This window comes from Aulostomus chinensis, chromosome 4 (assembly GCF_037954235.1).
Source record: "Aulostomus chinensis isolate RoL2024-O1b breed Wild chromosome 4, RoL_Achi_v1.0, whole genome shotgun sequence".
NCBI lineage: Eukaryota > Metazoa > Chordata > Actinopteri > Syngnathiformes > Aulostomidae > Aulostomus > Aulostomus chinensis.
In genome coordinates, this window is record NC_141323.1 from 7,298,293 (window position 1) to 7,314,526 (window position 16,234).

The following is a 16,234-nucleotide window of genomic DNA, read 5'->3' on the forward strand; positions in this document are numbered from 1 at the left end:
CACCTGCAGCCTCAGACTGTGTAAAGATCCCAGAGCCCTCCAGCACAGCCACGTCCGGTGTACCAACGCTCAGTCCAAACAATCGGGGTGGAAGAGAGGCGAGGCGGGGTGGAAGAGAGGCGGGTCGGTCCTGCAGAACCATCACATCAGGAGAACGCTTGAGTCTGTCGAGTTCACCAAGCGTGACCTGTTTGTACCTGGGGTGATGGTCACTGCACCTGATGAAATACAGGTGGGAGTGGTTCCAGGCGCTCGATCCTGATGGGTTCATCGCATGGACCTGGAGGCGTTCAGGGACGGTCCAGCAACAACCAGTAATCCCAGCAGGTGTGTTTCTGTGGCTCCTTGATTGACAGCTGCGTCAGCAGTAGGAACATTCACTGAGGGAACTGAGCTCATCTGCTCTTGTCTCCATGTCCACAGACTCGTCTCATTCAGTGGAAATGTTCCATGTCCAAGTTGTTCCTGCAGAGCAACGAATCGTGTATGTGGAAACATCTGGAAAATGGAGTGTTCTCGAGAACTGGAGTGTTCTAGAGAACTGGAGAGTCTTGGAGAACTGGAGTGTCCTGGAGAACTGGAGAGTCTTGGAGAACTGGAGTGTCCTGGAGAACTGGAGAGTCTTGGAGAACTGGAGAGTCTTGGAGAACTGGAGTGTCCTGGAGAACTGAAGTGTCCTAGAGAACTGGAGTGTCCTGGAGAACTGGAGAGTCTTGGAGAACTGGAGTGTCCTGGAGAACTGGAGTGTCCTGGAGAACTGGAGTGTCCTGGAGAACTGGAGAGTCTTGGAGAACTGGAGTGTCCTGGAGAACTGGAGTGTTCTGCGTCAGTCCTTCAGAAATCTCCTCAGACCACGTGGCTGGCAGGGCGCCACCCCACAGCGCCAGCACCACACCCACTGACCGCCGCCTGCAGTGTGCCAGAGGACACTCACATGCTACAGGAACTAATCCACGTGCCACCAGAACAACACCAGGACCCGTCACCAAATAAGACAAGGAACTAAAACATTGATCCTGAGTAGATTAAGTGGTTGCACCACCAGGACCGGGACTGGTTTTATTGGTGCGTCACAGTCAGAGTGAAGCATCCTGGGCTTGTAGACCACCTCAGGTAGCAGCATGGAGGACAGGGACGAGTTTCTGTCACCCTGTTTTTCAGTCTCAGCAGCGACTGAATGATGTCAGAGTGTCGCTGCTGGAACGGCGTCATGGAGGCGACCAGCTGTCTTCCTCCACGGATGCTGTTGATGGTGGAGCTCCGCCCACTCCTCGCACGTGTCTGAGAGCGAAGGCGGCTGCAGGCCGCCATGTTCACCTTAGTTTAGTCCTCCCATCGATGCACAGATACCTGTAGGTGCAGGGTCACATGACCCGGGACCGGCTGCTGATACTGCTGCTCCTACTGCAGTCCTGGGCTCCTTCAGAGACCGCAGAAAACTCCACTTTCAACTTTGAACTTGAGGCATGAATTGCTGTGAAGTTGTGTTTGACTTCTGGGTGACCTCACGATGACCTCAAGGTGATCTGAGGGCCGACGTCCAGCACCACCATGGAGAGCAGGTGGAGGAGGAAATGACATCATCAGTTTCTTTTACTGAAAAGTAAAAGATTCAAGATGGACATCTTGAAGAAGCTTTTGTTGTCATTGCACATGTGATTTAAGTCACTGCTGATCAAGAGAATGGGGGGGGGCAGCTTCTCTGTCTCTGCGGGCCAAACCAGGTGAAGAGAGCTACCTACCTTTTTGTCTTTTAATTCAAGGGCAGCACCTTCATGCCCCCCCCCCCCCTCTCTCTCTCCCTCTCCTCTACCGGTGAGCCGACAAACAAGCCAATCAGAGGCGCGGATGTGCCTCCCCTCTCTCTGCCACTGCCAGGCCGCTGAGAACGGTCCTCCTCCTCCCGTATCAGACGAGACACAGGCTAAACGCGCGCGCGCGCACACACACTCACACACACACACACACACTCACACACACACACACACACACACACACACACACACACACAGTCCAAAGCCCGAGCACAGCCTGCCTGGGTCCTCACAGCGTCTGTTAGCATGGGGAAGGCTTGTTTTTCCCGGGATCTCTGTTTGTTGATCCTCCTCTGCTGCTCCTCCGGGGTGATGGGGGACGCCGGACCCGCAGGTAGGAGCTCCTCTCGGCCCTCACTGATCCTCCAAAGCACTTTTTCAGGGTTCAGCTGCCGTGATTCAGGGAGGAAGCCGTGGAAACTTGACTGAGGAACTGGTCGGCGCCTGTCGGGAGGCGTTAGAGATGCGAGCAGCCTCAACGCCGCAGAGGTCACTGGAAACTTAGGTGCTGGAGGTGGACCGGCCCGGTACCAGGTTCGGGCTGCTTTCGGGCTCATTTTTCTGTTGTACTACAATCACCAAGTGTGTCTGGTGTTGGAGCTGCCGGTGTCATGGGTCTGCGGGCGGGATGAGTTCCCTCTGCACGAGGAACTGCCGACTTTCAGCTTGAATTTCATTTCCCGACAGACGTTCGTGGTGAGCCTCGCGCCCCCCGGAACTCGCGCCGTCCGCGCGCTAAACTAAATTTCAGTCGGCAGCTGCATCTTTGACTCCCGAGCCTCTGTAACATGCAGGCTGGAGCATCTTGTCCCTGTGTGTGTGTGTGTGTGTGTTGTGTGTGTGTGTGTGTGTGTGTGTGTGTGTGTGTGTGTGTGTGTGTGTGTGTGTGTGTGTGTGTGTGTGTGTGTGGAGGGGTTGGCCGTGGCTGGAGGGCCGTCAGAGTGCCAGTGGGAGCAGGCAGGGGCCCAATATTGACCGGGCAGCGGCAGCAGCACATTGTTCAGACTCCCACCACCGTGAATGAATGACGTCAGCACCGAGCTACCATGCAGGCTTTGTCAGGTCCACAGTGAAGGAGAAGCCCCGAGGTCCGCGAGAATTCGGGGTCAAGACTCATTCAGTTTCTCTCGTTCTATCAAAAAGTGCAGAAAACAGTCCAGAGAACCTGATGCCCCCCCCCCCGCCTGTCTCTCTCCCCCTGTCTCCCTCTCTCTCTGGCTCTGTCCCTCCCCCTTCATTATAAACAGCAGTTTCTTCAGTTATAAATAAAAGCTGATAACAAGGATAATAATAGTAATGATGACAGTCGGGTTCCTCTCTCACTGTTTGTTGAGGTGTGGAGTCGCTCAGAGCGACAGGTGTTGTGAGCTCCACAGGCGAACGCTGTCCCACTGCCACCATAAGAACCAGTGAGTCAGGTCCGAGCTATGGTGGTAATCATCCCCAGGGCTTCAGCAAAGATGGCAGATGGGTTCAAAATGGAGGCGCGACAGGTACATGTACCTGCCTCAGGTAAAGAATAATCCCCAAGAACATACAGGGACTCCAGTATGTGTCCTATGTGCAGTACGTGTACTGCGTGCAGTACATACATGTACAACAAGTGGGTTTGCTTCTTGTAGCCTTGCTTTTAACTAAAGTACCTAAGAGCACACTGATGGAGGCAGCTGCCAGGGTAGCTAAGGCTGCATTCAGACCAGATCCTGTGCTGTGGTGGTTCTGTGCTGTCACTATGTGACGCATCTCTAACCAAGGATCTGGACTCCAGCAGTGACAGAACCCAGTGTGACTGCAAAGCTGGTCTCAGGCTGCGTCCGAATTGCCAAGCAGGTCGGATCTTAGGTCTCAGAGCAGGTCGTTGGCTGTCCGAAACCACAACTGGCGTGAGTAGGGACCTACTTCGCAACCTAAATTCCAGCCTAAACACTCCCACATTGTAGGTCGGTTCAGGTGCATCCTACGGAGCAACCTATGGCCCACAATGCACCGCGGACTTCTTCTTCGTCCCCTAAAAACTTGTGGCTGCGCAAGCCAAGTTTGCGCCACCAACAGTCTCCCATTCTGATGAACACCAACATTTATAGTTGTTGATGACTAAAGGTGTGTTCACACCAAACGCGACGTGTGTGAACACACCTTTACAGGTGCATTAATGTGTTTAATAATAGAAAATGAGTGAAAGGTGCGTTCAGAGTGGAATGCAGTACGGCAGTCAGGCCAGCAGGTGGGGCTTTCGTTGGTGCTGTCTACCTATTTGCAGTATCGGTGCTCTGCCAGCAGAGGTCGTGCTTCACCACCAATCTTCTAGGGTGTCTGAATGGTGCCGCCGTGTTTACGTTGTAGGAGGAGGACGTAGGGTTAGGACGTAGCAGGAGGACGTAGGTTGGTACTTGGCAATTTTAGACGCAGCCTCAGACTCCCTCAGGGCAGGAACAGGAAAAAGCGTCACAGTGGCGGTCCAACTCTCTTCCATGTTCCCTGTTGCCCAGGAAACAGCAGAAAGCTACAAAGTCACGTGATAAACCAGAACGGATCAGGTTTTACCCTGGACCTCCAGTCTTATCTCCCTGTTAATGTTCAGGACGACTTTAGGCAGATTGAGCAGCTTTAAGTCTGAGTTTTTACGGAACTCCTAACTTTACCCGACCAGATCCAGTATTTCCCGTCAGCCTGGGGTCTGTTGGACTGGAACCACCTTCTCCTTAGACTCAGTCCAGCTTAAACACAAGTTATCACAAGTCTAAACAGTGTCTTAGTCAGACCTAAATCTAGCTTTGATTACCCTGATGCATGATGGGTATCTTTGCACCGCATCTCAGCTACTTTTGCCCTGATTGGTTTATTTAAACTAGTTCATTGGTTCATTTGATTTTTGATGAAACCCTCAGTTGCTCACTAGTTGTGGTTGGAATATCATCCATACAAAAATACTCAACAAGTAACTCGAGCCTCCTCACTCTTCTCCCTCATTTATGTAGTACCAGATTACACAAATATACTATCGTTCCTTGCACGTTTAACTGCTGGACTCAAGATGGCTCCTATTACTCTAGAGTCGCAGTCTGGTACTTTGAGTCGCGGAGGCTTCAACGGTCCATTTGACACCTGCGCATGCAGGACGCTGAACCAGGATCAGCTTCAGGAATCCCGTTGATGCCACGCACCACAGTGGTGGGAGCATTTCTCTTAGTCAGAGTGAGAAACTGGGTTCCCTCACTGACCTGGAGTTGTTAGTCTTGTTCAAAGTGACGGTGTCACATGCCCCTGTTCTCACATCGTCAGCGTCTCAGACTGCAGGCATTCGCGTCTGCTACACTCCGACCCTCCGCACCTGAGCCCCTCCGGGCTGCTGCTGACCCACCTGCAGCTTGCTGAGTCACAGGCAGGACCCCCCCCTCCCCCTCCTCCTCCGTACAGCCTCAGAAAACTCCTCATTTTAGTCAATGTTAGTCCTGTCAAGCATCCCTGAGTGGACAGAATGGCTCGTCTGTCTTTGAAGCAAAAAAGTGGGACATGTTCTGGTCCGGCTGCCTTCCTCTGGGTCCCCACCAGTTCTGGGAGCGTACTCCATCTTTGTAGCTCAGTTCCACGTTGTTTTCAAGCAAGTTCCTGACTTTCCTTTCCGATTCATTTCAGTTTTCTCCCTTCTTGTCCACATGTTCGTCCACTAAGATGCTTTTTCAGCTGGACTGGATCTCAGTGCTGTCCAGGTTCTAGAGTCCTGACCTCATTTCCTGCTGTCTTTTTCCCATCAGGTTTATTTTTGTGTCAGTTTTCTTTTTGCTCTTTTGAAAGGACGGTTTGGTTTTGTGAGTTGGCTCAGGTCAACCATTGGTAGTAGAAGCTAAAACAAACAATATGGGGACCCCTACAGGAAGTGGACCGGCCCGGCATCCATTACCGAGCAGTGACTGACTGATGCCGGTCGGTTCTGATCCAGCCTTGTTACCTGACTCTTCAGCGGGTCTGTTGATGTTGACATTGATCTTCTGTGTTTGTGTAGATACAGATGAGTGTGCCGAGGGTTCTGATGACTGCCACATCGACGCACTCTGCCAGAACACGGCCAAGTCTTACAACTGCATCTGCAAACCGGGCTACAAGGGCGACGGCAAGCACTGTGAGGGTGAGTCCCCCCATCCTCTCAGTCCCCTTTACTCCCGCACCACACCAAACTCACACTTAACCCTTCAAATCCCAGTAAAAGTACCGTTAGGAATCACGAATGTCCCCAAGCAGTACCGCTGCTGTGTGCAGGGGTGAGCCTGGAGAGCAGCGACAGTAGAACCTGGCTCTGTTCATACTTGCGTTCATTCTTGTTGTGTATGTTCCCAGCATCACTGAAATGACCCAACAAGCCCGCTTTACTTCCCAATCCAAATCCTCATCAGGGCACGAGTGTAAGTTTCTACTAGCTCGCTAGTTTGGACTTGGTTGCTGTTCAGCATAGCGAGGGGCGGAGCTTTGTCGGGAATAATCAACCAATAGCAAGCTTGTACCGGTAACCGGCGACCTGGACGCAAGACCTGACAGTACGTCCAAATAAACCCATCGAGATCCAGTTGCACCTTATTGGTCCCTGAGGTTGTTGTTGGACCAGTCACTGACGTCACCTGCATTATTCATGATGACATCATTCCCAATGACATCAGACAGTCAAAGCAGTGAATTCAGCACACATTTGTGTTTCTGGCTCAGAAGTCGGTACAGGTGGTCCTTACACATACGCTACAATCACATGGTCCTACACGCTGGTTCTGTCATGGTACCGAGGGCGACGCTACAGCTCTCAATGCGCTTTTACCTGATTCATCACAAATATAAAAGGCCGTGGGAGGATCTTTACCTTTGGTCACAGGGGGCGGAGCTCCGCCTGGTGCCCAGTTGGGTCATCGATGCGGTTTGCCTGGCAAAGATGCAAAGATGACAACTACAGAGACGATGACTGTGAACGTCTCATCTGATCACCGCAACATCGTGCTGGTGATGTGCGCGCTCTCTGGCGGCGTCCGCGTGTTTGGGCCTTACAGCTGTTGTCCCGTGGAGTGTTAGTGTTGCTTGTTTCCTTTGGCTGTGTTCAGTGGTTGTAATGGTCCCATGAGTGCAGTAGCATCACAGCGCCGCGGAACATTTAACCAGCAGATCTAAACAGGTGAGTTATCATCTTGACAGCATGGAGGAAAGAGTAGCGTGTTCCTCTGCTGAAGTCATCATCGACTGACCAGCAAAAATCAAGTGGTTTTCTTATCAGAACACAAGTCCGCCCCCTGGGCTGATAGCTGACAGGTGTGTAACACGAGGCCCTTTTCTTGGCCGTCCTGCAGCACCGCTTCTGTAACCTCACATATTTCACATCGAATACAGACTCTCACTGACGTGGCCGTTGAGGAGCCACTGGATTGTGATGAACTCGCTGCTGAGAGTCCTTCGCCAACACTGAACAGACACGGCCACACGCGCATCTGCCCCAATCCAACGAGGGAACGGACCAATCATAGCCCACCTCCATTTTCTTCCTGCACTGAGCAGGATGATCCACAATAGTGGCGAGAGGAGCGTAAATCCACCTGTTTTTCAGCCACTGGGCCAGAATAGCTGCTCTGAACAGGTCCTGGCACTAGAACAAGATCTCCACTGATGTAAGGGCTCACATAGCTGCTTCACAACCCTCCAAATACACACTCTCCTAATTAATGGAGGAAGTGGACCGGCCCGGGGTGCTGGGGTGAGACGGGGCAGCACCTGGCTGTTTCTTTACACTTCCACTCACTTCTGCCTCAAAGCACACCACAGCTGGAGTCTGCCCAGCTCCCAGAAGTGCTGAGTCTGGGCTTATGGACACACTCACACTGGGGGTTATCGGGCTGCCTCTGTTGCACAATTTATGAACCTTGATGAAATGAACCCCCCCCTCCCCCGCGCCCAATACTGCTGTGGGACATTGTGTCAAGTGATGCTTCATGTGTAGAGATGACATGGGTTTCACACCCTAACTGACATGGTTCCTTGTGGACGCTCAGCTTAATGCTGCCACTTGTTCTAGTTCAGCTTTATGAAATATTCACCTGCACAATGGAGCTGTGGTGGCAGGTGGACCGAGCCAGGACCAAGCTTTCCAGGCCGGTCCCAGCACCAGCAGGAATCCAACAGATGGGCCTGAATGCTCATAGTCATGTTTCCATATTTGAGACTGCAACAACTGACTAGATTAACGTGGTGTCAGTTTAAATACATGGAAATAAGAGCTTATGAACTCCTAATAGTTTGATAGTGAAAACGCAGCTTGGTTCAGACGTTGACCAATTACAGCACCTCTTTATGAGGTCAGAGGTCGTGTATTCTCACAAACAGCCTGGAAAGCGATCCAGGTGCTGCATCTGATTATCCAGACGACGCTGCTTAATTCTCCAACTTCATTGTTGGGGGAAGCAGAGCTGCTGATGCCAGACGCACAACTGCCCTCTGGTGCTGGTGGAGCTTGATGATGCCATCTCCCATTCAGGGTGAGTGGAGGTGGCGTGGGAGGCGGAGAGTAGACGCCTGCATTTGCTAATGAGATGGGAACATCGGGGCTGGTACAACAACGTGCTGTTCCCAGACTGCTGGCAGTGCCTGATCCTGACCTTCATTAGGTCTCCTCATCTTCACCTGATGGAGGTGAGCTTAGCCCGCCAGGACCGACCCACTAGGCTGGTTCTGAAGACGGCAGGTAGGAATCAAGACCATGACAAGATAGTTTCACCGTACAAAACAGGCAAAGAACTAGCAAGTAAATATGGTAAACTGCAAAAACCCAGTTGTAGCAGGAGGACCTGACCGTGACTCAGAAAACATCAAACGAAGAGACGAACCCAACGAGCCTCACAGGGACCAGGAGGACCGCCAGACTCAGGTGAGGACAGGTAGAAGGAGGGAAACCAGACTAACTGAGTCTGTGTCAAACACTCAAGGGCTCAAATTTCTGATTAACAGTGAAACATTAACATTAAGAGGGCGGTGTGGTGTGGTAGTGTGGCTGTCTAGCAACCAAAGGGTCTCTGGTTTGATCCCCACTTCCCCCGGTGACCATGTCCAAGTGTCCTTGAGCAAGATACTGAACCCCTAATTGCTCCTGATGGCCCTGCGACTGGTGACCCGTCCAGGGTGAACCCAATGTCAGCTGGGATAGGCTCCACCCCCCAACCCTGAACAGATGAGCAGTATAGAAAATGGATGGATGACGGAGGGATGGATGGATGGACATTAAAATTAGGGTTAGACTTTTATAGCCTGAAGTCAGACGGCGGTACTGAATATTTGATTTGGTACCTTATTTCTATAGATATATGTCAATACCTTTGTGTTACCTGACTCTGTCTTATTATTCTATCCCTTAGCCAACCCGGGACCTGAGTCCTAATTTTGAACCACTAACATGCAAATGCGAAATGATATGACAACGAAAGATCCTTGAATCCTTGACGAGGTCCGTTAGCCTGTCAGATGAGGTTCCTTGGTGTGGTGGGAAGTTCTGGGGCCCGTTGAGCACAACCCTCTGTCCCCACGTGACTAGCAAACTACACCTCGTTGTGTGTGGTAGTTCTGCTTCGTATCAGCCACAGGCTGACTGCATGCATGCGCATCTGCTTGTGTCTCCATGCATGTTTGCCCAGGAAGGGAGGCAGGAGGGAGCCGCTCCCATGAGGGAGTGCTAATCTCTCCACCTGCTATTTTAATTCAATCCGAGCCTGTGCAGCAGGCGCATTTATGCTGAACAGGCATTCATTTCGTTAAAACTCACCCATCAGGTCACTTTGTCTTCAGGAGACAAAAGAGCAGGTGTTCCACCCCCGTGAGGTCCATCTGCAACCGCTGCTGGCCAGGAGATGAGCTTGTAACAGGGACGCCAAATGAAGACATATGGTGGACGGGACTTGACTCTTGACCCTCTGATTGAATTTGCCGGCTGTGTTTTCCATCAACAGGCATTACAGGCCACTTTGCCATGAGGTTGCTGGAAGCACCTGAAGGCTGCTGAGGCTCTGGTCCCTCACTGTCAGCACCAGGAGCATCAGTGATATAACATGAACAGACAGAATCGTCTCACTCCGTGACTGATCGGCTCGCCATGAACCAGCTGCATGTGTGGAGCTGCAGACGCACAGCGAGATCAGACCCTCCTCGCCGTCTCAGGCAGCATGACCAGGCTCGCCATGTAGATATGGCAGCACCCCGAAACACACACACACACACACACACACATATATATATATATTCTGGGATTCCTCCTCGTGCCACTTGAGGGAGCGTACCACAGTTTGAGAACCACTGAATGCAATTCACAATAACGGTCCTGATGATTTCAAATAAGAAGAACTCCACTTGTTCTCTCCTTCTTTCCTTCTTTTTCGCTCTTCTCTTCTCCCTCCACCCCTCCGTCGCTCCTCTCCTGCCTCGTCTTTCCTCCGTCGGTTCTACAGATGAATAGTGTGGCTAGCATGGTCACTGGCAGCAACGGTGTTAAATCCAGTCATCTGAAGTTTATCTGACAAATAGAATCAAATCCTACCCTCAGGGTTTGATGGACGTTGAGCTCTGAGCTGCTGCACTGCCACAGAAACAACAGTGTGAAGTAGTTTGACTCTTCACATTGTTGGAGGCCACAACCTACAAAAGGTCTGTGCTTGAAATATTAATGACCTGTGAATGCAGCAATTGTTGTCAGTATAGACGGACAAATGCAACCAACAAGAGCATGAGGAACTGTGATTTGATGGTTTTCGTGTTCTCAGCCTGTCAGTGTCAGAGCTTGGTGGTGTGTGTGGCTCCACAACCCTGAGAAGTGAGAACTCGGCTCATTGTTGTGCTTTTTGGCGTCTGGGAAACATGGTGACCAAGGGAGACAACCTGTTCTCTCAGCCTGCGCTACACTACTGCACTACGAATTAGCTGCTCTCGGGCCACATTGTTCTGCCAGGGCTACTCGCTGTTTGCGGGGTCTTCGGGACTCAGCAGGATCACATCTCAGTCACAGCGAGTGCAGCATGAGCACTGCCAACAGGAGTCCTGCTTTTCCCCTCATATCTGGCGAGGTCTCCCAGGAGGACTGTGTCCTCCAGGAATCATTTCCTCAAGTCAGTCTGCTTCTCTAAAGGCCTCTGACATGTGATATCCCGGATAGAAATGCTGCCATCATGCAAGCTGATACTGACGGAAGAGCAGTCCAGCCTGTGAGGGGTGTTTGTGACAGAGTCGTCTCTCATCCAGAGAAAAATCTCACTGCAGCAGCAGGCTAGTGTGCACTTGTTCGTTCATTCAAAACTCTCTAACTCAGAAGCAGAGAGATGAAGTCAGGACAGGAAACCTGAGGGGCGATGGTGCTCAGGAGTGTGTCCTCATTGTGTACTAAGAGCACAAGAGCATCAGCAACACAACCCCCGATGCTCTTCACCCTCTCTCCAAGGGTTGCTCTTCTCCGGGATGGTTCCACATCGCTGCAGCGCTGCAGGTGGCCAGATCAACACTCAGGTGAACGACAGCTTTGATTTGATTAGGATCCCCGTTGGCTGATGCACTACACATCAGCTGTTCTGTTCAGGTGTTAGCAGATGATGACAGCAGACTCCTTTTTTTCATGCTCGGAGGATCAAACTCTTCTGTCACTTAAATAGAATATCTATACTTTCATGTAATATTATCAAGGGCGGCTGCCGGTTGACAGCTGAGACCCATCAAAGGCGTGTTCACATCATTCTACTACTTTGTCTGAAGAAAAGAAAACCCTTAGCTCATTAAGACAAGAAGACAAAATGAAAATCTTTGAGCCAGTTGAAGCTCTATTGTGACGTGTTACTAAAAAGTGGGTCAGAGGCAGTTTTTATTTGTTTCCAACAAATGTGATGAGGTCAGCAAGCACTGGTCAGCATCCTGTGTGTCGCTGCAGATCAAACCCAACGTTTGTCCTGCAGGAAACATAAGAAGCTTCATGCTGCAGTTTCCTGAGGTTCAGTCCAACTGCTGCATCTCCACCCTGTTCTGTGTTTCTGGAGAAACAAAGAACATGCCTTCTCATCCTCAGATTTAAGGGAGGGCTAGTAAAATATTTTCAGTAGAAGCAATTTTGTGGTCATAAATGTTCAGCAAGCAAATTTTTCTCTCTTTGGTAGCCCTGACGGGGGGCACACGCTGAGCAGAGTCTTCCTCGTCCTCTCCTCCGACAGCGAATAAATGATTGAAGCAGACGGAGAGTATTTGTCAGTGGAAGAGACTCAAACTTTAGTGGACCCAACCAGGCAGTCATATTAGTTCCTGTGACTTCCTGCTTCAGATGGATGTCATCATCAACATGTGCCATCGGTTCTGGCTGGTCTGGAGTCAGCCCTGTCATCAGACTGCCAGTTTCCTCAACTCTTCCCGGGGCTGACGGATCAGCAGGGTTTACTCGGGTAGTTTTTCCTTCAAGGTATGAGTTCACTCCTCTGGATGCTTTAGAACAGCAATTTGAATTTTGAAGTTTTGTGCTGGCAGCAGCAGGATCCGTCCCCAGAGCCAAGCTGTCCTTCCTCCTCTTACTTCCTTCTTTCTGGCCTCTGTGTGGACAGGGATGCTACCTCATCAGCTCTTATTCCTGTAGACCACGTCAGGGAGGTCTGGAATGTTTCTCCTTTTGACCCGTTGGTCTTCATGCGTGAGCGTTTTTGTAACTTCATCTTAAATTTCCTGTCATTTTTGCGTGAGGTGGATCTTCACTCTCTGACATGACCTTCATTAACGTGATGAATCCAACCTGTTCTCAACAGCCGTGTGTTCCTGAGCCTTCCTGGGCAGATTAGCATAATCAACGCCCACAAAATACCATGTAAGGTCAGCTGTCCTTCACAGCTGTGGAGGAGCTCCATTCATGAAAAAGGCACAGAAAATGAAGAAGCAGAACTTTAGGAGGGCTGGAAGTGAGGACCAGCTCTGAGAAATAGACCAGAACAGAACACATTCTAGTTTTTCGTGCAAGTCGTGAAATTAAGGCCTTGAGACGGAGCGAGAGCACCGACCGGTGCCAGCCCCAAGACTTTACTGTAAACGTTACACTGGTTTTGCAGGGAGAGCTGATCCAGCGGCGCTCGGCATCTCTCTCAAAGGGTTATCCTGTCATCCCTCAATCATTCAGTCTCCTTTCATGTCCACACTCTGTCTTTGCCGCGCTAAAGGGAAACAGATCCGTCTGTTGCAGAGGCATTTCTCCACACCAGAGGAATGAGTGACTGGGCCTCAAACAACAACATTTGCATACTTTCATCTTACATTTCTCTTTCTTTCCTCTCACAGTCCAGCTTCCCCAGCACTCGCGTCTCTGGAACTGTTGCTGGCTGAACTGGTCCCGTTGTGGTCTCAACCACCCTCTTGCTCTCTGCTCGTTTCTCAGCTCAATTCAAACAGGCTGTTACTCATGCCGACTTCAACCCTTCATATAAAACTACAGTTCCATTTTCAAGTTGCCTTTTGGAGCCACAATCTTATAAAAGTTGTTGCTAGGCAGCTCACAGGTGTATCAGACCTTGTTGATAAGTGTCAGTCTGGTTTTGGCTGATCGCACTGATTGGAATCAGAACTTATTGACATATTGATCCATGTTGACATGTGTCAGTCTTGGTGCATCATTGATATTGTGGACCGCCATCTGGGTTGAGAGGCTGCTCAGTGGATGGGTGTCTCTGGCTCCCCTCTGCTGGAAAACTTCAGCACGTGGGCTGCTCCAAGATTCAGCTCTGGCTCCATTTCTGTCTGCCACGCTTGCTCAACCTCATTTTTGTCAGAAGTGAATAACTGCCAGTGGTTCAGGTTTGGGGCGTTTACCTCCTCAGCAAAGCCTCCTTTAGTAGAAGCAGGATGGGACCTGGACTCTAGACTCTGCGTCAGGAAAACATCTCTGGATCATTTATAAGTGGTCTGAGTAGATTTCCCAGGTTTTTTTTAGTATCTCTTTATATGTATGTTGTGCTTCCTCAATAGAGTACTTTAGTAATATATAAATGAAGTAACATACCCACTTGTTGAAGTTCATAATTGTTGTGATTTGATACGACAAGTTAATATCAATCTGAGTGGACATGTTACCTCGGACCTGTGTGTGCTTCTAGCTTTACTTCATAGGTGTTTGAAGAACTTCTGGGTGACAAAATTTGATGAAATATACCCGGTGTCGCATAACAGTATTTGATTGGAATTAGAAATACTATTTTAACATCACAGTATATATGAGGACCAGGGCCTCGGACTTGGAGGGGCTGATTCTCATCCCAGCCGCTTCACATTCAGCTGCTAACTGTCCCAGCAAGAGCTGGAGGTCGTGGCCTGATGGAGCTAAGAGGACCACATCATCCACAAAGAGCAGAGACGACACCCTCCCGTCACCAAACTCGACCCCTCCACCACCCGGCTGAGCCTAGAAATTCTGTCCATAAAAGTTATGAGCAGAACCGGTGACAAAGGGCAGCCTTGGGGGAGTCCAACCCTCACCGGGAACAAGTCTGACTTACTACCGGCAAGGCGGACCAGACTCTCACTCCTCTGGTGGAGAGACTGAACAGCCCTTAGTAAGGGGTCATCCACCCCATACTCCTGGAGTACCCCCCACAGGGTGCTCCTGGGAACACAGTCACAAGCCTTCTCCAGAGCCACAAAGCACATGCGGACTGGTTGGGCAAACTCCCATGCCCCCTCAAGCACCCTAGCGAGGGTGAAGAGCTGATCCAGGGCTCCACGGCCGGGACGAAAACCACACTGCTCTTCCTCGATCTGAGGTTTGACTATCGCCCTGACCCTCCTCTCCAGTACCCTGGAGTAGACCTTACCAGGGAGGCTGAGGAGTGTGATCCCCCATAGTTGGAACACACCCTCTGGTCCCCTTTGTTAAAGATGGGGACCACCATCCCGGTCTGCCACTCCAAAGGCACCGCCCCCGATGTCCACGCAATGTTGCAGAGACGTGTCAGCCAAGACAGCCCCACAACATCCAGAGCCTTGAGATACCCAGGGCAGATCTCAAGTGACAAGCTGATCACTGGAACCCAGAGAGCTTCACTTGAGTTACTCTTGTTTGCCTGACAGCACTAAGAAAAATGCAAACAAGAGTAGATGCTTTTAACAAAGTTAATAGACCAAACACACCCGCACCCGCACGCAATGCTGCCTCTCTACAAACCAAGCAGATGCTCAGATCACTGCTTCCCTTGTGGGAGATCTCCATGGAACTGGCGTGCTCTCTGCAGCACACGTGTCCTGCCTCCCTCCGTGTTCATACATGCACAATCCCTTGGTCTCACGCATCTTGTCCCACAATTTTCACACTTTCCCTTTAACTTCCCCTCATTCCATGGGGGAGGAGCGCAGCTTACCATTTTGTGTGTCTGTGTTTCAAGCTGAACAACGATGATGTCGCCCGTCCTTTGTGCAATGTACCGTACTAGCAACAACTCACAAACACCAACACGCCACACTCGGACACACGTGGTGTAGAGCAGCGCTGATGCGCCCCAGGCGACAACCATCAGATGATGCAACACACAACAGTATACAAATATGGCCCCCAGGAAGTCCAGTGAGCTGCCTGAACATAACGAACAGCAGTCAGGAGAGCACACACAGATCTGCGCCATCAGCAGCACTCTGGCAGTTTGGCAGTATCACAATATCACAGTTGTGGTCTTGATGGGACCTCCATCCGTCCGTTTTTCTCACACACCTCAAACAGATGAAGGACAGAGCACAAAGGATGCATCACCTGGTGGTGCTGAAGCGTGAGAGCTGACAGGACAGCGATGTGTCCTAAACATTCTCTGATTGGTTGCAAATGCCTTCCAGGATGAGTCAGTGGAGGCTGCAGGAGCTGGCACACCAAGTCAGGCTCTCAGGTGTGTGCCTCTGGCTGTAGTTGCAAGCTGGATTTCATACAGTGGAATTATTATTATTAGTAGTAGTAGTAGTAGTAGCAGTAGCAGTTTGAGTATTAGTATTATTTTATTATTCTCATTGGTGCTAAACCTTCAGCGGTTGTCCTTGAAGCTCAGAGAGAATCTTCTACTGACAGATCTGACCAACTGGATTCAAATCTTCATGATTAGCTTCTGAAACATGCTGGTGCTGCTTCATGGCCCAGAATGTGGTCCTGGTTTGTCTTCTGTCATGATGGTTTGAGACCAACTTAAACCTCTCTGCGTGTTTGTGGACCCCTGCTCTGGGCTCTTCAAAGGGATCCAAACTCCTCACAGTGCGAATCATCTGAAAGGAAGTGCTTAGTGGTCTTTGAGAATAGTGCGGTGTGTGTGTGTGTGTGTGTGTGTGTGTGTGTGTGTGTGTGTGTGGGTGTGTGTGTGGGTGGGTGTTCTGGGTTCTTCCACATGCAGGATGTGGTGCTGGTCACTTGCTGCTGCTGTGGCAGGGTCACA

At 50.6% G+C, this 16,234-nt stretch overlaps 1 protein-coding gene across 6 annotated transcripts in view; it reads left to right on the forward strand.

Moving 5' to 3' along the window:
- The first annotated feature begins 1,827 nt into the window (after positions 1–1,827).
- scube1 (signal peptide, CUB domain, EGF-like 1) overlaps positions 1,828–16,234 on the forward strand; it is a 74,317-nt gene continuing 59,910 nt past the window's right edge. For all 6 annotated transcript variants that reach the window (XM_086201371.1, XM_086201372.1, XM_086201373.1 and 3 more), the window contains exons 1-2: positions 1,828–2,148; positions 5,818–5,940. In XM_086201371.1, coding sequence (XP_086057497.1) covers positions 2,061–2,148; positions 5,818–5,940 — 211 coding nt within the window. In that variant the 5' untranslated portion in view covers positions 1,828–2,060. The remainder of the gene's footprint in view (positions 2,149–5,817; positions 5,941–16,234) is intronic.